Here is a 24,188-nt window from a genome sequence, read left to right on the forward strand (position 1 = left end):
CCATTGCCCAGTTGGCGGCTTAGTTTGAGGAAAAAATAGTGGCATAAAATCGGCTTATTTTTTAAGCTCAGCTGGAAACAATTCGGAATTCATCTCAGCAGATGAGGATGTTATAAAATGCAATATCAGGCTCCAGCAAATAGGTTTGAAGGCAGGAAGGAGTTTATTGCAGAGGCTTGAATTGATTCACTTGCACAAAACAGATGAAAGCCTCGGTCTGTGTCTTTGGGGCTGATTTTAATGAAGGAAAAGAAAAACACTTTGAAAAAAAAGAAAGTGCAGACCTTCAGCACGTAAAACACAGCCTCAGTGTTTCTTCGTACCGCCTCGGTGTTTACTGTGCCACCCTTCTTCAATTCATCCTCTGAAAGCAGTGTGTAATTCCTTAGGGAAGGCTGGCAGTGGTGGCATCTTGTGGCTCTTGTGCTGCTGTTGAGCCGGGCTGTGCTCACAGAGAGGGCACTGAGCACGGGGGTGGGCGCCCACCTGGCACAGTGCAGTGCTGGGTTGGGGTGGGCAGTGTTCGCCCTGCCATGGCCTGGGCACCATTTGTATGGAATGTTTCGATTCCACCCACGTGGGAGCCACGGCCCAAAGGCTTGGGCAGAAAAAGGGCCGTCGTTAATAATTGACTGGTGAGATAATGAATAGCTGCGCCTGCTGTTTGCCTTTCTTTCCTTTCCACTGTGACTGTAGCTCTGCGCCATGGAATGTAATAAACCAAAGGGCGATTTCTGCAGGTGAGGCTTTGGGGCCGTGTGTGGATGCAGCCACAGAGCCTGCCATGTGTGCGGAGCCGCCCACCAACCCTGAGGGACCGCAGCAGTGTCTCTCCAGGTAAGGGACAGCTGAGCCACCTCGTGGGTGCTTTGCCAGCTGGACTTGTTAATTGCTCCTTAATTGATGGATGAATATGTGTATTTGGGGAACCAGAAGGGTTCTGTAAAACCCCACTGGCAGATCTTGAAGGGCTGCAGGGTGTGTTCATGCTGCTGCTCAGTGTCCTCAGGCTCTCAGCACAAGCAGATATCTCTTCCCCTGCACAGTGACCATAGTAGCACGTCCCAGAGCATCTGCAGGACCCAGGTGGGAGGACCTGAGTGTGGCTTGGTGAAGTCTGTGTGATGTCACGTGGTTTGGGTCCTGCCAGGTGTACCTGACTGTGCCCTGGCAGCAGGTTCCCTCCAGCAGCGCTGTGCTGCCTGCGTGCAGCTCCGTGCAGTGGGGGTGTGGAGTGTTGGCTGGGGCACAATGAGCTGCTGGCTGTGTGTGGGGAGAGCAGCTGTGGGCGCGCTGCATACCCAGACCCAGACATGAGCTGTGGGAGCTGGCAAGGGCAATACTGGAAAATGGAGTGTCAGTGTTGTGCTTTATTTGGATCTTTTTCACCAAGCACTAACTCTGCTCTTGGTTGCTTCCAGAGCATCTGCTGCCAAAGTCCATCTGCTCCCATCCGAAGGCATCTTTTCTGCAGCAGTCAGCAGCAAAGCAGATGAAGGAGCAGGAAGTGTCCTGGAAAACATTAAAACCACATTTTGCAATGTTTAACCTGGGTTTGGAGCAGCCGTAGGGATGTGTGATGATGTGAGGCCTCCCACTTGCCAGAGCTTATCCTGTGCATGTCTGAGGAGGAAAGATGAGGCTTTTCTTGGCTAAACATGGAATGGAACAAAATAACTGGATTTCTACCAGGAGTAAAACCTCAGTGTAAGGGACAAGTTGTGGACAGTCAGCCCAACATGAGCATGGGAGCGCTGCTCAGCCCTGTGAAGTTCTGTTTCTTTGCTGAATAAAGTCTGTCTCTGTGTGAGGTAGGGGAGGGAGGAGATGGGGCAGCTTTACCTAGAAAATAGTTATGAGTGTGCTTAATGATCTTCAGCCATGGCAGTGCTCAGGTGATGGGGCTGCAGGTGAGATGCAAGGTGTGGGCGCTTGCTTAGGGAACATGATGGGGAAGTTCCTGCAGAACAGATTAAATGCAGAAGGCTGTACCTGGAGGGACTCCTACTGCCTTTGTTCTCAGAATGAATTCCATTTTGCTCTCCACAATCCTTTCTCTCCATCTCTTCTTGTAGTTTTGTAGCACATCTGAGAGTTGATTGCTGTGGCACATGAGCAGTTAATTGCTGCCCTTGCAGCCCACTATCGAACTTGTGCTAATACACTGCTGTGTATTTCCAGTTCAGTTTGAACTATCAATTTCTCATTGCTATGGAAAGTGGTGATAACAGTGTTTAGTGTGAGTAAGAATAAGTGCTCATGAGCTTTACCCAAATGAAAGATATGGGAGAATAGCTGAATGCAATGCTTGCTGAAGAAAGGGCCGGTCTAATATATTTCTCGTATATACTTGGTGTTTTTTCCAGTGGAATGCTCTGTTGCAACTGGATATTACGTTGCTGCCTCCCTCAGTCCAATGGCAGGCACAGTCATGGATAAATGAGACTGAGAGTAGGCATTTTCTGGCTGGGAATGGCTTCTGGTTCTTGTGTCAGAATAAGAAGATGGGAGCAGGGCATCTTCCTGGCCCAGCATTGGGTCACACTGGTTGGAGCAGAGAGCAGTGCTTGCTCTGTCTGTGGAAAACATAATTGCAGCACAGAAAAACTGAAGTTGAAGACATTTTCAATCTGGGCCTCGGGTTGCAGTGACAGAGCCATCCATTAAGCTTCTGAGGGCAGAAGAAAGAATATGCCAGAAAACCACTGTTCTGAAGATGACTTCATGGCATTTCTTAGCCAGCCAACTCTCTCTGAAGTCTGAGTGCATGGGAGCTCTCCTGGAGCTCTCAAGGAAGTTTGGGGATGTCTGGCTCTGATCTGTGGGTGCTGTTGTTTTGGGCTGTCCACTAAAATATGTGGGAACTGCTGATCCATCAAAGAGGAAAGTCCTCTGAAAGTCCTGATTCATTCAAGTCTCCCTCTTTGTACTCAGACAAATAGGGGAGAAAAATGTGGTTCTGTGGACTTAATTGTCTTAGGCTTACTGGGAGGGTACGTGTGTGAATGGAATGAGAGCTTTGCATTTGGTTTGAATTCTCTTTTATGTTCTCTTGGATGTTAGCTGGTCTAGTCCATGCACACATGTAAACATCAACAATTTTTAGGTTATTTTCACTCTGAAATTCTGAGGTCATTAGAGTTTCTGGTTGTTTAATGCTGTTGAATGTTTTGCGTTTTGTCCTTGGATAATACGTTTTGGGGATTAAGTGAGCTACAAAAAAAGGAGGAAAATTGTGGTGAAGGAAGAAGAGCTGGAATGGGTAAGTTTGGAAAGACGTGTTTTGGGGATGAAGCAGCAGTTTCTGACAGAAGCAGTTTCTGTGGAGTGCACTCAGAGTTAGAAAGGAAAAGAAGTGTTTGGTTCTCAGTCGATTGGGGAGTAAGGGTGATGGAAGCCAAGATATGTTTCTGAGGCTGAATGAGGAAAGTCAGTGAATTGAGGACAGTGGAGATGTATGTGGAGGGTGACTGCTCTGATTAAAAGGTCCGACTCTGTTGGGTGCTCAGAAAAGGTCTCTCACAGGGCTGAAGAATTGCCAAACCTGATCTTCCTCATTAAATCGCTGGTTGGAAATCAGGCCGTGGCTCTTGGGTCCAGAAACATTTTATTTGGGCTGCAGTCTTCTGTCAGCCAAATTCAAGCATGATTCAAGTGGCTAACGCTCTTCTCTGGAGTGATGGTGCTGGGAAGGGCTGTGCCAGCCCAGTGCTGCCATCACAGCTCGAGAAGAAGGTATCAAAATATGTTATTTTCATCTCCTTCTGAATGACTCAGGACAATTCTCAAAGCTCCAGAAAGCCAAAGGTCTGTATCTGTGGTTTTTACCCAGAACACTCACGTTTCTCAAGTGGTGTCATTTATTTCTGTGTACTTGAGAGGCATCAGCCACATCCAATTCCCATTTCGGCTCTCAATAACACCCAATCCTTTCACTTTCTTTGGCTCTCTGTAGCAGGGAAGGTTTCCCTGTGGGCCATCTATGAGGCAGCCTTGTCCTTTGGTTGGGGTGTACGATCTCCCCAGTGACCACCAGGCAGCAGCCTGTGTGATGATCCTGGGAATGGCACTACATGGGGGAGGTGGTATTTAAAAATACACCTATTAGCAGGTGTGTTTTCCAGTTGCCTGCTGAGAACGTAGCAGGTGGTTCTGTCATATGTTGCTCTCCTGCAAGGCAATTGGAAACCTGAAGTTTAAAGTTCTGCATTGTAAAGTAGAGGGGCAAAAGAAAGGCAGTGTGTCTATTTAAAGAAAGGAAAGCTGAGAGAGCAGCTTGCAGAGCTGCTGGCACAAGGATGGTTGCACGGCCGTGCTGTTGTGGCTGTACTGTCCTTCTCCTTCCCTCACCCTTCTGACAGTCGTGTGAAAGTGGTGGAATCTGAAGACTGCAGACATCTGTCTGGAATTTCTGGATCTATTACAGAGTCTGGTCAGAGGAACGGCTCCTGCTGAGACGTGACATGTCTGGAAAGCAGAGATACGGTCAGTGGGAATGTGTGGGTCACCCATGTTGTGTGCATGTGCAGGAAGTCCTGGATGGAGCAGTGGGAGCCCTCAGGGAGCTGCTGCGTGGTGCTGCCCATGGAGCCAGGAGTCATTAAATCTGGTGTCCCACGGAACAGCTGGATCAGGTGCTGCAGACTGTGCAAGTGATTGGAATCTGAAGAATTTGGGCTAATATTTACATGACGTGTTTACTCTTTGATAAGAAGCGGGTCGTTCACAAACATGTACATGACATAACGTTGGGAGGTTGGTCACAGTGTTTGCTTTGTGTTCTTCAGAGAACAGTTGCATGTTGTAGTTTGATATGGATTAATCTGCATCACAAGCTGTGGGCTTTTTTACCTTTGTTTCCATGGACCTGTTTGTTGAAAGGGGGCAGTTTTACAGAAGTAGGTCTGTGAAGCTTTGTGCAGGCCAACCTCTTTGCAGCATGTCACCTGTATACCCAGAATCAGAGAGGAAATCCTCTTTGATTTCCCAAAATGTGGTACCGGGTGTAATTTCTCATCCACTAACACTGGTAGGTCCATCCTAAATGAAGGTTTGAGCTCTGCTTATGTTTATTAAGTAAAGCTGTCATTGCCGCTTCTCTGATGGAAAGATTGCCTTGGTAAACTGTAAACTTGGTAAACCTCAGTGGAAATGAATGCATGGCTGCATTCCATGCCAGGGTCTGCTCCTCAGGGCTTGCTGAGATTAATGGAGATTTGATACAGAAAATAGTTCTGTGTCAGATGCAGAGGGGCGGCACTGCTGGGGCAAGCTCTGTGTGCACCTGCAAGTGAGTTACAGGTTAATTAGCAGCACCTGATGTGCTCTAAACAAGGTCAAACAAGAACAGGCTGTAACTAGAAGAAAGCTCACCCTTAAAGGAGCAGTAAGTTGCTCACTGATTGCAGCAGGTTCCTGACTCTTTTCTGCACAGAACCTACAGAGACACAAGGTTCTCACCTGTCAGTTAGTTGCAAGGACCTCAGGGTTGTGCAACACAAAGCCTTCCCCTGCTGTGATGGAGTCCTGCTGGTAGCCTGCGAGCACCATGACCATCAGCAGGACCACAGCCTTGGGGCTGCCTTGGATAAGCATTTGTCTGAAGGAGGAATCTCAGTGTACAGCTCTTGTGTAGAGCTGAATAAACCAACAGCATGGACAGCAACGTGAACCTGCAGGCATGGCTGTGCCAGTACTGTTCTTTTTTGTCTGCTACTGTCATGGCAGAAACTTGGAACAGATCTTCTAAGATACCTTTACTGGAGCCCAGAGGGCCCAGCCTGGAGCACAGAGCATGTCTGCATCATGTTCTGCCCTGGCCGCCTGCCTGCCGTGCAGCAGAGGGCTCCTTGCTGTCCCTGCTGAGATACTGTTGCTCATTTTCATGCTTTTATTCACCTCATTTCTTTATCAAATGTATGGAGCAGAGGCTGTAATATTTTGTGTTTGCAAACTGCTTTGCATAGAGGGCTGTGCTCCATGTGCAGTTTCCTGAGCAGAGCTGGAGTAAATACAATAAAGAAGTGGACAGAAATGGAATAATTTGTTTTATTTTTGTTCAGAGTTTTTAAAAAGAACACTCCTGTCTGGCTCTTAGCAGTAGTTGGTGGGCTTAGTTCTTGCTTGGGCTGCAGGCAGCTCCATGAAGGAGCAGGAGAGACAGCAGTGGTAGAAGGAATGTCTCATGATGTCCTATGAGCCTCCTGCAAGCAGTGGGTCAGTGCTTTCTGCTCCTATTTCCAGCTCAGATGGTCTTACTTTCACCTTCAAAGGAGCTGAAGTTATGTATTTCCTGTTATTTATAGTGCTATATAAGCTTGAGACATAAATTGCTTTTGTTACTGACTTCACTGTGAATGACAAACAGAGGTAGCCTGAAATAATGGGGGGAAAGAGATCTTGGGAAACACTGGCATAGGAAACCACACGAGCTCTTTCACTGATGTACATCAAACCAAAGCACGACTGTTATTTATATTCTACACGTAGCTGTGGAAAGCAAGAGCCAAATTCGTGTTGTAAATCAGGGTAGCACCACTGACTCCCATGGAGCTGTGCCAGCACGTCCCAGACAAAGACTTGGCTCAGTCTGTTAGTAGTGGTGGGGATGTAAGAGAGCTGCCTGGAGAAGCTCCACTGGAGCACAACTTTGATTAGAAAATGGAGATCAGGATGATGGAGGAATCTGATGGTTCTCTCATGGCTCCCACAGGCTTCATCCTGGGCACCTTTGGGTATGCTGGAGCTCACAGAGCTGCATGGGACCACATGGGTGAGGATGGTGCTGTTCTGAGGGCTGTCTGCTCTGCAGGTGGTGTGGTTTGACTGCGTTCTGTGCCAGCACTGCCGCTCCATTGCCTGCTTTTCTCCTTCTGTGGCTTCAGGAAACCCACGGGTTTTGTTTCACCAGGTTTCTAAGGTTTTTATTTCTTGAAATAATTCAGTGTGTTGTGATGAAAAGGATGGGAAACTTCATCAGCAGCTGTTGATGTTTGTTGTGTGACTCCTTTACCAAGGAGAGGCAAATGCATTTCACAGCTGCATGTTAGATGATGTTAGAGGTTGGAGATGGAACCTCTCCGAGTGTCCTGGGGTCAATTTCTGACTGAAATTTCTGGAAGAACGCAGCAGAAATTCCAGCTTTGTGCTGTTATGCTCCTTTCATTTCTCAGAAACTCGTTAATTTATTTACTGTGCCCCACAAGTCCGAGTTCCCTTTATAGATTAACTGGCGTATTTTGGCTTCCATCCATCTCTTCCTTTGGTGGAAGATGAATGATACCATGACTGTCTTTGAAATGGGGCAGGAATGTGCTGTTTTTTTTATTAAACAGCCACATCAGCTCTGGGATCTGTCTGTCTGCCAGCCCTGCGAGGCCCCCTGCATTGTGTACTGTGATTCAAGGAATCAAGGATGGAAATCTGAGTCCAACCTTTGTGATGAAGACAGACAGGCAGTACTGCGGTAGGATCTGGAAACCGTTTGCCCTTCTCCAGGAGGTGCATCACTATGGAGGAGTTAATTTCTGAAGGTGCTTGGAGCTAATTATTTGTTCGCCTTCTTTTGATAACTAATTGGTCTTTACACCTGTTTTAAATGGGAGTTCCTAAATTCAGCCACTACCTGTGACCTGTTGGGCTCACCAGGTTGGGTTTCCATTGGGACTTGTACTGCCTGTGTACACATCAAGGGGTTGTGAAGCTGTAGAAGCAGCCGGGGGGTCACATGCAACATGACCACCTCCTGCAGCCTGCTCGTGCCCCATACGTGGCAGCTTGTGGAGATCCTGTTTCTCAGAGTAAACCTGTGTGCATTGTGTAAGACTCAGAGTAAATGTCAAGTGCTGCTAATGAACATGAGCTGCTTTCTGGACTCCACAAGGGTTCTGTATTTGTTGCATGTGAACTTTATTCTGGTGCCTCTGGAATGTTGGCAGAGCAGTTCCTGACATGAGGCATAAAAGCATTTGCCTGTTGTTAGAAAGCTGTGATTTGTTACTGACACAGAACCCCTCACCTGGGTACCACTGGTCTCCTCAAGGCACTTGCTGTAAGGCTCTGGGAAGGGTCTTCCAGGATAGGTATTTGTAAGCATGGATTGACATGGCAAAGAAGTTCACTTCAGAAGTGCCCCGTTTATATCCTGCTTGTTTGGTTCACACCCCTGAGAAACAATGGAAGGCTTAAAGGAGCAGGGCTCTGGGGGGGGCTGATAGAGCTGATTGTAATGACAATTTCTTCTCATTTGACAATCCTCCTGGGCTAATCTTTGTGCTACTTGCTCAGTGCAACTGCCCATGTGTTCTGTATGAGAGATTCTGAACAGAAATACAGAGTTGCTGGCAGGGTCAGGAGCACTCTGCATGTTGTAATTGCAGCAATGTGTTTGCAAAACCTTCTGCTGTTCACAGGAGGGCTGTGTTCATCCAGCTGAGAGCTGGGCACCGACCCGTGGCTGCAAGCAGCTGCCAAAGCACAGCTCTGCATCCCTCAGGCATTTCATGGAGCCCCATCTGTGCTGTGTTCGGGTACCTCTGGGATCAGGGAGCATCTGAGCTGAAATTTCAACCTCTCTGATTTATTTTTAGGCAGATTCAGAATCTAGCTCTGATTTTTGTCCCTTGGTATTTTGCAACCATAATGGGAGGGTGTCTTACAGTTTTATGCAGTCTTACATTTAATGAAGATCTAGAGAACTCTTGTTATTAAAAACTTAATTGCTGTGCTAGTGATAATGGAATTGATAGTTCCAAGATCCCTGTAACTACTGAAGCTACGCAGCTTCTCTGAATATTGTTTTCTAGTTCTCATCTTCAACAGATATGGGATGCTCACTGCCTGCTCTCCCAGATTGCCTCCACCATCCTGCTGCCAGCTCTCTTTCACTTGTTTGTTTGTTTGTTCTTCCCCATGTTAGGATCCTCTAAATAGTGCTGGAATGTGGATGCAGTGCAAAACAGACCTTTCCAACAACTTGGTTGTGGAGATCTAATCAGACTGTTTCCTGGAAAGTCTTCACCATGGCTGTATCTGAGAACGAGACAGAGCGATGGCCTTGCAGGCACGGTGGCAGAATAGGAGCACCGGTGGAGCCCATGGCTGCTCCTGACAGCAGCTGTCTGTCCCCAGTGCCATCCCTTGGTAGCACAGACCACGTCCTGCACCTCCCTGGGCGAGCAGACTCTGCATACAGCTCTTTTTCAGGGAGTTCAAATGTTCCCGAGTATCACCCCCCATCGTGTTTTGAAGCAGACTGCTGTTCAGCTCCAGAGCAGGTACCATACATGGACTCGGAATATGTAAGAGGCATTTATAACCTCAGTGCAGCAAGTTCTGCTCTCAGATGCCTGCAGCCGTGCCAGGCACCATCCCAGAGCATCTCTGGTGCCTCCCACAGCCCTACTCCTGCTGAGTGCAGCAGTGGCTCTCCTTCCCACAGGATGCTGGACCAGGGACTGCTGCCTCCAGCTGCACCTCCGCCCTCTCCTCCCATGCGACTCGACAGCTACAGAGTCACCAGGCATCTGGAAAGCACAAAGGGAAGAGGGAGGCAGAACTCCGGAGGTCTCAGCGAGTGCAGTGCACAGTCAGCTCCTTGCATGGACAGCTGGCCTGTGGGTGTATCGCATGGCCAGACAGGGGCTGGAAGCAGCAAGCCAGCTATGGTGGCAGCTAGGCAAAGGGCTCTGGAAAAGAAGGTTCCTTCTTCTGGTTCTGCAGATGGAGTATCTGTATCAAAACTTCAGGGGTTAAGGACAGAAGAAAATGGAGAGTGGAGCCCGTCTCAAAAGCCTGCGAGGAGAAGTAATCCCCATGTTTACAGCAGGCCATCTTCCTTCATTTTTCAAGAATATCTGAAGACTGACTCCATGGCTAACATCCCTAAAATTCTGTCTGCTTACGGTCCAGCTGACGCACACAGTGTTTCTGAAGAGGTGAAGCCCAGGCCCTACACACCTGCACAGAGCAGCGTTGGTGATGCACGAGGGGACGAGCCGTGCCCATGCTGCAAACAGCAGGCAGCACTCAGGGGTGCAGAGCTGCGAAGCGCCATGCTGGAGCATGGCCAATGGAAGGGATCCCCACTGTGTGCTCAGTGCCTGCTCCATGCTGAGCTGCCTCCAGGTCAAGAGGTCGTTGAGGGCATTTGTGACTTGAAATGCACGGATAGTGCTCTCCTTATAAAAAATGCATCCAGGAAGGCCAGCATCTGCACAGATAAAAATGAATGCTATGACTACAAAGGAGAAATTGGGAACGTTGTTAGGGAACCGCTTCTGAATCCACAAGGCAAAATGCAGAAATCACTGCTGTCCTGCAGCTGTGATGGTGTAGAATTGGAGCAGCCTCCCTCTGGGGAGTTGGATTGTGGCAATAAGCAATGCTGTGATAATACTGAGCAAATGGCTGTTCATAGATCAAAGGAAGATTCCTCATCGCAACCTTTAAATGAACGTTGTGCCAATAGCAGCAGTCCTGGCCTTAACGTGCATTTAGAGCAAGAGCAACCGCCTGTTCCTTATCAGAAATGTCAGCCTGAAATTCAGCAAGAGCTCTTAAGGCAGGTGCGGGATGATCCTGCTGGTGAACAAATAACCAGACAGACAACTCCAATGCTTTACTACCTGTCTGGAGGGAGGGCTGCCAACACCACACACCACAGCAAGCTCACGCAATGTCTGGAGGGTGTGAGGAGCTCACCAAGGGGGTTTGCAACAAGCAGCCACACTGCTTCAGCATGGAGCACAGAGATGCAGAGGGAAAGCAGTCAGCCCCGAAAGGCTGAGCATCGCCAGCATTGTGCCAATGGGGATCCCCTGAATGAGGCTGAAGACATTGCTCTTGGGAGTCCTGCTTCATCCATGGAGGAGAGCTCTAAGAATGACTACAGAGAGAAACTTAAAGTGGCTCAGAAAAAGGTTCTGAGAGAAACTTCTTTTAAAAGAAAAGACTTACAGATGAGTTTGCCTGTTAGACTGAGACAAAAGCCCTCCAAAAGGCCTTCAATTGAGCACCTTAGATCTTTCTCATTGTCCAGTGCACATGAGGATTCCAAACCTGCTCCTTGTTCTGCTTCTCACCTGGAATCCTTGGAAGGGTTAAAAAAGGATGCAGAAATTAAGAGGCCACAAGCAGGTCGAATAGGGGGAAGGAAAAGGGTGACAAAAGAGGAAAAGAAACTGTGTTATTCTGAACCTGAGAAACTCAATCAGCTGGCAGACAAGGAAGCCCAGGGGAACAGAGGCGGTGATGAGAGCACTGAGCAGGATATGGCCACAGCCAGGAGAAGGACTCCAGAGAGAAGAGGGAGGGCGCTTTCCAGTTCGAGCATCTCCAGGACAGAGCTGAAGCAAATCCAGCACACTGCACTGATGGAGTACATGGAACGGAAGATCAGCCAGAGACCAGGCAGCGTGCAGCACATCCCACCACATAAACCAACCCTGCAGACGGGGCCTTCACATCCTAAATGGCCTCCTGGCGGGAGCTCCAACCCCAGTGAGAGCAGAAAGTCGCCAAGCAATGAGGCTTCCTGCCAGGTGTTCTCCAAAGAAGCAGCACCAGATGTTTTCCCTCCTTCTTCACCTGCCCCCCCACCAAATGCAGATGGTGGAAGCAGGATGGTGCCAGCAAAGCCCAGCCTGCATCCTGCTGCACCGGATCAGTGTGTGTCTGTGCAGAGCATCCCTCTGTCAGGTGCTGCTGCCCTCGGGCAAGAAGCGGAGTGTCCTTCCATGCAGGTGAGTGGTGTCGGGATGGTGGGGTGCAGCCTTGTGCTGCAGAGAGAGCAGCTGGGCTGATCACTGGGAAACCTGCTCCTTATCAGGAGTGAGAGACCAGTGCCTGGCTTCTGGCAGGGGGTGAAAGAAGTTGGGGTGAAGGCGTTTGCTTAATCCCTAGAAAATGCCACATTGTTTGAAAGCAAAGCTTGTGCTCTGCTTCTGAACTAATTGGGAGGTAGAATTTTTTTTGTGCCAGAAGTGTGCTTGGTCTGGGCAGAAGCACCTGCACGATTAGCACACAGCTATTACAAAGGGAGAGGGGTGGGGGGTGGAAGAAAAGCTTCCTTCCAAAGCTAAACCTTTGGGAAATTCCCCCAACAACTGCAATCCAAGGGAAGGACCCATCCATTGCTAATACATCTGTATGGTCTGAGCTCTGCCTGTACCATGTGCTGCTCTCATTTCCAGGCTGCAGACAGATGTGCCAGCTGTGCGGTGCCACCAGCCCGGCCATGTGGAAACCACGTCAGCACCCCCAGGTAAGGCTGCAGCAGCATTGCTGCGGGGCACATCGCTGTCTTCTTCTGCCTGCAGGGGGACACAAAACCCCGACCTGAGCTCATGGGATAGAGCTCAAGGGAAGCACAAGAGCCCCCCCCGCACCCAGAGCCCCTGCAGCCGCTCGTGTCGGCGGGGTATTCCAGACAGAGCCCATCTTCTGGGGATGAGTTATCTGTTCTCTGCTCCTAAACTGTAGCAAAGCCCGTGTTTAAGCAGCGACAGCTTAGTGCTGGGTGTGACCGCCTGCTTCCATCTCCCTTTCTTAGCATCCTCCATTGGCCATACAAAAGTATTTGTGTACTGCTCTTTAAAAATAAAAAACCTGTTTTTATCCTGGGGCGATCTTCAACATCATTTCTCCTGAGCGGAGAAGTGTGTCAGCGCTGAGTGCCTGAGCTGCTCCTCCGGGAGCGCAGCTCCCCCCTGTGACCGCTGGAGATGGCCGCAGCTGCACTGAGCAATGCGGGCTGCAGTGCTGCAGGACGTGTGTGTGTGTGTGTTTGTACCTGTTTTCCTTGCTTTAGCAGCATCAGGGGTGAAAAGAACCTGAGCTTTTGTCTCGATACAGAAATGAAGCTGACACCTGTGTAATAACCTCTACAAATAGAATTTCGGCTGTTTCAGTCTCTTGAGCAGCCCCAGATGGATCCTGGAGGCCTGCTCCTCTTAGCAAAAGCCATTCACATCTTCCTCAGATTTGGGGTTTTGCTTAAATGCCCCCTTTTAGCTCGGCAGCTCAGTGGGTTTTGCTTGGCATTTAAGATGGAGCAGTGGAAGGACAGAGAAGTGTTTGATCAGGGTTCTGTAATACATGCTGAGTAACGGAGATGAAAAGCCAGTAACTGGTTTTATTAGTAACTAATTGATTTATATGATTATCTTTGGGAAAGAACTTGAAGTATGGATTTCACTGTAGCATTTGTACCTTATTTGTTCTCTTGGTTTTCCCCCCATGAAAGTGCTGTTGAGCTGTGGTGGGAAATCCAGAGCAGGCAGGTCATGTTTGTGCTGTTAATAAAGGTTGTTCCATGTAAGACCTGCAGGGAGAGTGACTCTGGTCACTGTGTGCATCTCTTCCCAAGGCACGCTGCCATCTCCATGGCACCTGTGGCTGCTTAAAAGTATGCTGAAGTGTCTGCTGTACAGGAAGCATCTCCAATAGAGGGAACATGTATCTTTATTCTTACAGCTCCCATGATCCCAGGGAAGATGGATGCCAGAACCATGAACATCGAGACAGCATTGTTGGAAGCTCTCTATGTCAGCACAGTGAAGAGCTAGCTGCCAGCACCGCCATCCCCAGCCCAAGAAATAGAAGCAGGGAAGATGCTCAAGTGGAAAAGGAAAACAGAAGGGGATCTCAGACTGGCAATACTTTAATGATGTGCCTGGAGCTGCAGGCAAAGGCAAGCAGTGCAGCAGCTGCTCAGGGCAATGTGGCAAGCTGCCTTGTGCTTACTGCTCAGCCTCAGCCAGGAGATGGAGGTACAGCCCCAGGTGAGGGTGTAAAGGAAGCAGCTGCATGCAACGGCCAAGGTGATGATCTGCAGGAGGGAGAGATGGACCTACCCCAAAGGAGGCTGTGGTGTCCTGAGGACCGGCGTTACGAGGAGCTCGTGATGGATCTCATTGCCAAAGACAGCTCTCTGGTTGATGTCCTCATGCCTTATCCTATTAGAAAAACTGCTCTGGACTTGATGGAGGGTCTTTTCCCTGTTAACTTTTCCATGTTGGAAATGCACAGAAGGAAGGCAGGTGTGAGACATGCACGGGAGAATGAGTAAGTAGACAAAACCCATTAACTACAGTTTTAAGACAGAATAGCATGTGAATGTTATACATACACCAGCACTGAGAAGATGTTTGTTTCATTAGCAAAATCTTATAGTTCTCTGGTTTACCTGTCCAAAAATATCTGAGGATAAGGGTGCATGAGGGAAGAAAGCTGGAGTAGGGCACAATGTGACAGCTGCATGCAAACAAAAGTGCTGTGTGCATTGAAAGCATGAGTAATAAGTAGGCAGAGCACTGGTGGATGAGCATCTGAAGAATGACAAATTTACCCCCTTCTGCCTGGGGGATTTTGGTGCTGCTCAGCTGAACTGCATGGTTTATACATGCTGACAGCTTTTACAGATCAGAGCTCTGAGCGTGATGCCTGTGTGAGAGGGAGATGGGCTGTGCAGGGACAGGAGGTGCCCTGCTGGCTGTGCTGCTGCACTGAGCGCATGGCAGCAGTGTGCTGAGCTGCCTGCACTGGAGCAGCGTGAGAGCCATCTGAAAGGGACTGACAGTCCTTGTCTGCTAAACTGCTCTGCAGCCTTTAAAATACTAAAAGTCCCTGCTGTGGGATGAGAGAAAAGTGATTCTGAAGTAGAGACACCCAAAAACAAGAACACTGTTTGTGAACAGTACTCGGTGTTTGTCACAGGTGATTCTTTTCTGTTTGAACAGCAGGAAAAGCAGCAAAGATGTGACAGAAGAATGTCCTGAATCTGAATTCACCACCAAGCAAAGGAGGGAAGATCCCACTGGGAAGGGAAACCGTGTGCTGAGCAGGAGCGGAGATGACACAAAGGACCTGGATGACATCACATGTAAGAAGGTAGGTGACCATCAGATGAACTGTTGTTCCTTCACAGCGACACAAAGTTATTTGCATTGCATTATTGTGGATGCTTTTATTCATACCTTTTATTCCAGTAATTATGTTTGCCTGAAAACTTGGAGTCAGTTTTTTTTTCCAGTAGGTAATGCCCTAGGAATGAGTGAGGTGATCACAAATGGTGGGGTTTGAATTCTGCCTGATTTCATTCTGGTCTCTCCCTCCACGTGCTGACCTTCAGCAGGCCGTGGGGGCAGTGTGTGCAGCACACCCATGGGCTGCTTGGAATTGTTTGCTTCCTTGCTCCTGCACAGCTACTGGATTATGAACTAACATTCAAACATGGTCTCCATATCTGTAAAATTCATTACAATTGGCAGCCTAAATAATGTTTTTAACACAGAGAAATGGTAGCATTTTACACTAGTGGCCTATTAATTTCCATATGTGCAGAGCATAAAGGTGGGCACAGCTGGATGCCAGTTCTGCGGATAGGAATATGGCATCTTAGAAGGGTAACACACAGCTTTCAGGAATTGCAGTGTTTTTTTTCCTGTAGAAACTTGGCTGTACTCCATCTCAGGTAATTACAATCTGCCCTATTGAAATTCCTCCTGCTGAGGGTGTAGGGATATTTTCTGCTACCTGCTGTTGATCTGCTGCTGCTCTTTATGATGCCTATTTCCAAACAAACTGAAGCAGTTCTTATCCCTCTCTGATCTTGGAGCCTTTTTCTATATCATTATTTCAGTATTTGACAACCTCCTGCACCTGCTCTGCCACCGGGCCCTCGGGCTCAATGGAATCACCTGCACAAATGCCTTTCTCTGTGAAATGAAATTCCAGGCTGTTCTCATGCAGTGAAGTAATAGAGCTGAGGCTTCACAATCTCATATGTGAGCAGAACTGTGTTTAAATGCATGGAAATCCTTGTAGTAGTTCACTGCTGACTGTGGTTGGGAACTCTGAGTGAGGAGTTCTGCCACCAGTTGAGGCGATGATCAGTTGTTTGCTTTTCAGAGTCTGAGAATTGTATACCATGGGTAATCTTCCTTTTCTTTCCCAGAGCTTGAAATTCTTTTTAGTTTTAAGTCTGGCAAAGATGACACGAGAGGAATCCACTCCTTGTAAGCGATACGGCTTATCTTCAGCAGTCCATCTTTTTATGTTTTTTTTTCCCCTTTGCAGCTGGAGCTCATCTCCAGCCTCAAGGCCAAAGTGCAGGCACTGGAGGAGGACAGGGAGCTTGTCCTCGCCGAGGCCAAGGAGTGCTCAATGCGTGGTGAGGAGCTGGAGGCTGCCGTGCGTGCTGCCTGCAAGCCTAATGAGTTTGAGCGCTACATGATGTTCATCGGTGACCTGGAGAAGGTGGTGAGCCTGCTGCTCTGCTTGTCCAGCCGCCTCGCCCGCGTCCAGAACGCCATGAGGAAGGTCAATGGCAACACTGATGCTGAAGAGAAGGTGAGTGTTGAGAGCACCAAGTACTTAATTAGTTCTGTCCACATCTGGTGAGCTGCACACCAGGGGCTGAGCTGCAGGGACCATTCAGCCTGTGGCTGCTCTCCAGGGTCAGATCACAACCTGTGCATCTGGAGTGGGTTTCTGCCCACTGGTAACTGCAGTGTGGTAATTGCTGCCTTAGAAATCTTATCTCACTTAGTGAGCTTGTCTTATAGGGAGGAGGAAGTGGTTGTACCTTCAGGTATAGTTCCCCATAGTTTAACTTGACCAGCAGGTTCTAATAGAAAACTGGGAATTGTGGTACCAGGAAATCTTACCAAGTCTGAAATATGCTTTTTTTCTAGAGAAGACAAGCAGAGTTTAGCCTAGGGACAATGATGTCCTGCTGTCCTTACTGCTTCTAGGCATGCATTTGTCAAAACAATACCTGCAGCTGTTACTTCTTATTGGGAAACAAGAAAGCATAGCATTACTGCTGGGGTTTCCCAGAGCTGTGCTGCTCCTGACCTTTACTGTGTGCTCTAGAGGTTTGCTGTTATTTAGATGTAGATGTGGAGAAGCAGGTTCTACCAGCTCTAAAATGTCCATCACATTAACATAAAAAATTCTGGGCACCATTTCATAACAGCCTTTTTGTTTCCTGGCTGGTGGCGAGCTGGTTTCTTTAGTGCTACATCTGTACTCTTCATAGCAAATGCATTAAAATTATTAGTTGGAGACTTGAATAATGTGCTCTATAAAGACTAGATTATGTGTCAATACTCTCGCGAGTATCTCCCAGTCACTCAGTTGCCCTGGCAGCCTTGAATTCCAGCTGTTGTGCTTGGGATGCAGGTGCTGACAGTTGCTCTGTGATGTATTTATGGGCATAGTCCTGAAACTGGGGATTTTCCAGTATTGCCATCCCTGTGCCAATCATTACAGCAGAAGGAAAATTGGTTAAAATGTGGAGGGTATTAAAATCCCATAGAACAGATGAGGCTTGATACTCGTGCATTTGATGAGTATTCACTGCTTGCATCAAAGTTACTTTCTTGCATACGCGTTTTAAATCACAGTATATTTTTCACTTGACACTCTGGCCACGTGCAACTCATAAAATACAAAGATGCATGCCTTAAAGAGCATCTAATTGAAATGGCATGGACACAGAATACTCAAAACTATGAGAATATAAAGTATGTTGAGTTTTGTCCTGAGGGCTCTGTGGAAGGAGCGAGCCTTGATGGGATTCACTGAGTGTCTTTACCTTACAAGCCACAAGAATGAGTCATTTAATCTAGAAAAAACTCATGTGGAACACAAAGCCCACAAGAGGAAGCAATTAAACTAAATTGACCATGGCTTCCAAATGAAGATTTGCAGTCTGCCAGGAATTACTAGGTTTCATAGTGTGCTGCTTTGTTTTTTCATCCTATTAGCAATCACTGAATGAACGACACAAGCTCTTGTCTAGACAGCGGGAGGATGCAAAGGACCTGAAAGAAAACCTGGATCGTAGGGAGCGGGTGGTGGCTGGGATCCTTGCCAAATACCTGACCGACCAGCAGCTCCAGGCCTACAGGCACTTTGTGCAACTGAAGACCTCTTTGTTGATTGAACAGAAGGACCTTGAAGAGCAGATCAAATTTTTCGAGGAACAATTAGAAAATCTTGAGAAAAGCATCCCCCTCCAATAACAACGGGCTGCCCATTTTTATATGTGGTAACTTGTGATGTTTTCCTGGGAATCCATAGGCGCTTACTGCACTGAGTTTGATGAACTCTTGCAGTCTTGTTAGTGCCACAGTACTGACGGGTGCTTAGATGCTCTAGGCACAACTGGATGTGCTTTCCCCTTGGATAAGCCAGGTGACAAAATCCTGCGGTGTAGCAGACTGCACTTTGGGAATGGCTGCTGGGACATCTTGCTCCCATTAATCTGGCGTGTATTTCCCCTTCTTCTTGTCTGTCCATCTGTTTCCAGGTTGACATAATCTCAATAAAAGAACAGCATAAATATTTTCCTTTTGTGGGTGTGTTGAGTGTTTGAAATGGAAAATGATGTGCGTGTTCGGATTTGGAGATTGAACGAAGCCATAGGGATTGCTATGGATCATTTCAGTGGAACTCTTGTGCTCATTTCTGCTGTTTACATGTACATACAACAGAGCAAAAATACACTGAAATGGAAGAGCACAATTATTTCCTTTCCCAGCAGTTGCCACCTGCACATCTCCTGGTTCTGTGCAGTCCGGGTGGGTGCTGATCAGATGGAACCAGCTGAAATGGACACTTCTCACAATGATAACCTCTGAATTCATTCCCGCTTGCTGTGTTCACTAAGTCCTCACGGTGCTTCTGAAGTGTTTATTTTTCGCACAGTGCGTTCTGGGGCTGATTTTAAGTACTTTTCAATTGTCATTGTGAGCAAGAAGTGCTGAACGTGGGCAGAAAGGTCTGCTGTGGGAAAAGGTATGTGGAGAAAGTGGAGGAAATCATTCAATTTCATGAGCTTTTATATGAATCCCTTGGCAAAAATCTTTCAAACTGATGTTGTGTGCTGAGCCAAACCAGTGATGTTGCCATATTTATGACATGGATGATTGTTTTTCCTTAAGTATTCAATGACAGGAATAAGGTGACTGCATATCAACCTGGGGATTATGCCCCTGGCAAAACAGATTTCCATTGTTCCATGGTGCTTAGCATTACCCGGAGATCTTTTGCTGTCTGCAAGTGCTGACTGCTCTCCTGCTGCTGCCTGTGGCCATTCCACTCTGTCCAGGGGCATCTGCATCCTCTGGGCTTGTACAAGCTTTAAATGAGCTCATAACCACCCTGAATGGGGCACTGACCCGAGTATGAATTAATGGTTTCAGTTTTACATCAGATCACGTTTTCCATTTGAGTTTACCCATTGGGCAGCATGAACTCAAGAGGTAACACTATCCAGAAGGATGACCACTGTATGTTCTGTACAAGTAAAGCTTAATGAAGGTAACGTGGCAGCCCTCCCACCTGCAGAAAGAGGGCACCTGGAGTGGTTCCATGTGCTGCACACAGGAACAGTGGTTCCACAGCTCACCCAGGAGCAGCACTGCAGGCAGTGCAGGTTGCAGCTGCTCTGTCTTCATTATCAGTGAGTGCAGTGTTAGGTGCTTTCCAGGCTCTGACAAACAAGCGTTTGTTGTGTGGCCGTGGACCTCAGTTTGCATATTTATGCAGGAGTATCAGTAGCCCTGCTCATGTTTCCAGAGAAACAGCGTGGTGTGGTGTAGTGCGGTGTGCCCTGCAGAAGGCTGGTAAGGGTTCACCTTAGAAGCCTGTTGTGTGATGTGTACCAAGTATCAGTAAATATATTTGTAATCCTGTGTGCAGGTGGGTGGTGTGTAAGGCAAAGAGAAGCTTTGTGGATATTAACGTTTAGTTCCATTGATCTGAAAAAAAGAGGTTGTGTTTAATGGCTAATGCACCATTTTGTTGGGCACTGGACTCCAGCATGCAGTGACTGTGGTGCTTCACTGAATGGCTGCTTTACCCTCATTAGATTAAATCAGTATTTGAAGTCTTGGAGGTGGGTGAAGAATGGGGGCAATGTGTCAGTGCCAGCTGATGCTGCTGCAAAATCTGCAGTCTCTCCTAGGAGACCAGTTAGAAATGTAGTTCTTTTGCTAGTTGAGCTAAAGGAACTGGATGGAAATAAGCTGAAGCTAATTCTTTCCTTGAAGGGAAAGGATGGGCCCCCACAGCACAGTTTTGCTTGCCTTTCTGGTCTTTTGTGTTATGCTGAAGATGTCTGGATATTACATGGGTCTTGATTGTGATGCTGATCATTTGTAATTGGTGGTAGAGCCTGAGGCAGCTGCTGGTCCTGGGGTTATGTCATGGGCAGCATTCCTGGCACGTCTGCATACAGAGATGTTGGCTTTTACAATCACAGTCTGATGTACTAATACAAACAATGATTTAACCTGTCCCCAGATTAAGAGCTTCACAGAGCATCTCTCTTAATGCATAGGAGCAGCACTGTGTACTTTGGATAATGGTCAGACTATGGTGGCTCACAACCTGCTCCATTATCTGCAAGAGGAAGGTGTACTTTGATTGGGCAATGCCACTGCATCTCCCTTTGGCAGCATGTAGTGGCACTGAGGTGCTGGGTATGAATGAGCTCCCTCCCAGGCAGCCAGTGTTGCTTATTCTTAGCTGCTGGGATGGAGCACAGCATCAGGACACTGGCCTCAGCAGCTGAGCTTGGGTCTCTGGGTTTCTTTCCTTCCTTGCCTCCCTGTGGCACGGAAGCTAAAATGGCCACAGGTTACTCCAGCAGTGACACAGAGCCAACCTGAGTGAGGCCATGGAAGCACTGATGCTCTGATCTTCGCCCAGCTGCTGTACAGACCCCCTGGAGAGCTGTTGGCGTGGGGCTGCTGGGCCCATGGGTGAGCAGGAAGACAGAGCTGCATGTGTGCCTTGGGAGGACAGAAGGAGCTCAGCAGCTCCCTGCTTCTGGGGTCTCCAAGGGAGCAAAGCCTCGTGTTGCAGCCCACAGCCTGGTGCTGGAGGTAATCTGACCGCTCCCTGGGAGAGGACGGTGACCCAGAACCTGCAGGAGCTTCTGTATGAATTAGATACTGCTAAATCCAGGTGAATGCAAAACAACTGCCCTGCCCAGGGGAAGGACAGGACTGTAACAGGCAAAACACGGGAGCCTTGATCTTCTCTTTGAGGGTGCAGGCTGCTAACAGGGCCTGGGACTTGTATCCTAAGTCATCTGGCCACCCATGCACAAGATGCATGGGGGAAGAAACTGCAGTAGTTTGTGTTCTGCTTAGCAAAAGCAAGTGGGCCTGATTTCAGGATAAAAAGACAACTTGTACTGCCTGGAGCCAGAGAGATGAGCAAATATAGCAGGTGTGGGTGAGAGCAAGAGGCCAGAGGAAGAACATGCATTCTGCCCGTGTGGCAGCGCCTTGGCAGCAGCCATGGGGATTTAAGAGCTAGTGGCTCACTTAGGATTTGATTTAACGCCCACTGCGATGCGTGGGAATCACTGCTGGATCAGGAGCTGCTGCTTCAGCTTCTCAGGCACTAATTTGAAAGCATTCTTTAATTTCTTTTCTTATTCTGAGCCTCATTTTCTTCACAGGGTCATTGTGCTGCGGCTCTTGTGCCTGCTGAGCGGTTAAGGGAGGGAGAGGGGGCTGAGGTTGATGCCAATGTGCTCTGCTAAAGATGTACTTGGTGCTGGTGAGAGCTGCGTTTAATAAACAGAAGGATGTGCTCTCTGCTTTGGGAATTCATGGCAACCATCTGAATAAAACCTTAAAAATAAGTTCAGAGCAGCACTGCAAAGCTCATCTCCTGCACCCTGAGGGAGCCCACGGGTACATTACAGAGTAATCGGGCAGTAGGAATCATGTAACCTCTGGGTTTAACAAAATGCACTCAAGAAGCAGCTCATGAATTTCGCTGTTAAACAGCCAGAGGCATTAAAGACTTTATGAAATTCGAAGATGCCAGATGAGCCGTGGAGCTGAGTCATCCCACAGACACCTCCAGGGAGAAAAAGCATGGGCTGAGTTGCTAGTCTTCTTCTGGAGAATAAAAAACACTTCTGAAGATGCTCTGGTGAGCAGCCAGGTACCTGCAAAGGGCCTTTAGCCCATCATGCAAGAACATCTCACAGCACCTGGAGAAGTATCCCCATGTGGAATGATCCCTTATGGCATCCCTGGCCCCACGGCAGCTCCTGCAGCTCTGGCACCATGAGGTAAGGGCTGCCCAGTGTCACAGCATGAACTGACAGCAGCACAGCGGGGCTGAGTGGTTCCTTGGATGGGCAGAGCTGTTTAGAGAGCCCTGTGCTCAGCTACCCTGCTTTGCTCTGCTGTAGCTGCAGGAAACGGGTGGAGGAAAACACAAGAGAAAACATGGTCAGAAGTCTGCTTGTTCTGTTGGGATGTTGTTATCAATGTGGCTGTGCTGAGCCTGTCTGTGTCCCACAGGAGACACTGCCAGCAGTGCTGCTGCTCAGAGGGAGCGCAGTGCCATACACACACATAATGCGTAACCACATCACCTGAATGGCCAGGGATTTATATGCCACAGTTTGTCTTCCATGTGCTCTATTCTTTAAAGATGGTTTTTTACAGGGCAGATGCTTGCCAGCCATGGTGCCTGCAGATGTGCAGGGCAGCAAAGATCTGCTGTGCTCAGCACTTGTAGCTTTTGCCAAGTATTGTACCTTTGGGTGCTGCATTGTGCCAAGTGAAAATGAAAGTTCCATGGCTCCTCTGCAGTGAGGTCTCCTACCTTGTCTGGGGAGTTTCAAGGTGAAGGGGAATAAAGGTGGAGGGGAAAAGGAAGGCAGGAGGAAAGGAATTCTTCCTGTTACAGCATCTCCTGCTGTAACCCTTCTGACAAACTGGCCCAAGGACCAGCAGTGAGTGGCTGCCACCGCTTTGAGCAAGCAGTGCTCAGCAGTGACTGGATCCTGGGGCTGCACACCCATCCCTGCTGCTCAGTGCTGTGACTGCAGCACTTTGATGTGCCCTGCCAAGATGCTGAGGAGTTTCCTCAGGCAGGGAAGGTGAGAAAGGAGGTAGGGAAGATGAAGCATTGCTTTGGCCAAGGCTCTTCACTCTGGAGGTGAAAAACAGTCCCTGGCTGTGGCATGCTGTTTTACTGGTAGTACACAAATATAAAGACACTGCAGTTGGTGACAAGCAGAGCTCAGCAAGAGGAGCTTAATGATCTGCCTTATAAATTAGTGAAATAAATCTTGGGACTGGAATGGCAAATTAATGCTCCTCGTTACACTGCAGAGCTTTTATATTTGTTCTGGGAGGGGATAACGAAGACAAACAAGGTGTTGTTTGTGCCCATACTACATGGAGCCAAGTCTGTGTCAGTGACCTCTTCACCAATTTGTAGGGTCCCCCATTAGCACCAATCATCAGAAATAGCAAAAAAGGCCATGTTGTCATTTTGCTCAGACTAATGTGTAAATCGGGAGGTGATTGCATCTAAGGAATGTAGGGCACAGTGGAAGCGTGTAGAGCTTCCAGAGGCAGAGGACAGTGAGATGGGAGCTTGGGGGGCTGTTCCCTGGGCCCTCTGCTCCCTCTGGGTCTGCGGTGACTGAGCTGCTGCTATTCTGCTGGACCTCAGTCTTGTGGAAAAGCTGAAATCTTGTAAATTCTCCTTGGTTGGACAGGGCCAGACCCTTCGTTGTGATGGCACTGCAGGCAGCTCACCAGGCTGGCCTGCAGCCAGTGGTTAAGCTTTACAGCTGCCATTCACTTGTGCAAAAGTCCTGCTGCCTTCAGCTGGATTTGGGCTTGAAACAGCAGAATGCAAGAAGAATCTGTTCAGCTGATGGGTTCATACAGCAGCACTAGCCTCAGCCTGCCACAAAACTACTCCCATTAGTTGGTGAGAATTCTGTACCACATTGCCTCCCTTGTGAACAGCAACATAGAAAACCAAGACCTGGAGAAGCTGAAGGACTGGTTTTACTGCAAGCTGAACCTAAGATCTATATTTGTCAAATTGCAGCGGTGCAATCTCGGTACTTCTGAGAGTGTGTTTGTACCTGAAGTCCTACAGTGCCGCATGTACTCATCACAGCCTGCACAAAAACCACCTCTTCCCCTATCTCTCAGCAAGGAGAGAGAGAGCTGCGTCATGGCACAAAGGTGCTGGCAGCACCCAGCCCTGTGAGCTGTGTGTCACAACCTGTGTCAGGCACGCTGCAAGGCCACGGGTTTGAGTACAGCACCAGGGGTTCAGGTGCAGCACCAGCTAATTGCAGCACTTCCCAGCAAAGAGAGCAGAGCTTCCTGGGTGGCACA

At 48.3% G+C, this 24,188-nt stretch overlaps 1 protein-coding gene across 1 annotated transcript; it reads left to right on the forward strand.

Annotated features, from left to right (window-relative positions):
- The first annotated feature begins 659 nt into the window (after nucleotides 1–659).
- Nucleotides 660–18,356, forward strand: SHROOM1 (shroom family member 1). Its single transcript, XM_015875562.2, has 7 exons — nucleotides 660–837; nucleotides 8,918–11,741; nucleotides 12,192–12,262; nucleotides 13,474–14,064; nucleotides 14,739–14,889; nucleotides 16,078–16,350; nucleotides 17,772–18,356. The coding sequence occupies exons 2-7, from the start codon at nucleotides 9,021–9,023 to the stop codon at nucleotides 18,027–18,029; spliced, it is 4,065 nt and encodes a 1,354-aa protein (XP_015731048.1). The 5' UTR covers nucleotides 660–837; nucleotides 8,918–9,020; the 3' UTR covers nucleotides 18,030–18,356.
- The last annotated feature ends 5,832 nt before the right edge of the window (nucleotides 18,357–24,188 follow it).

The sequence above is a fragment of the Coturnix japonica genome, chromosome 13 (assembly GCF_001577835.2).
Source record: "Coturnix japonica isolate 7356 chromosome 13, Coturnix japonica 2.1, whole genome shotgun sequence".
NCBI classification, from domain to species: domain Eukaryota; kingdom Metazoa; phylum Chordata; class Aves; order Galliformes; family Phasianidae; genus Coturnix; species Coturnix japonica.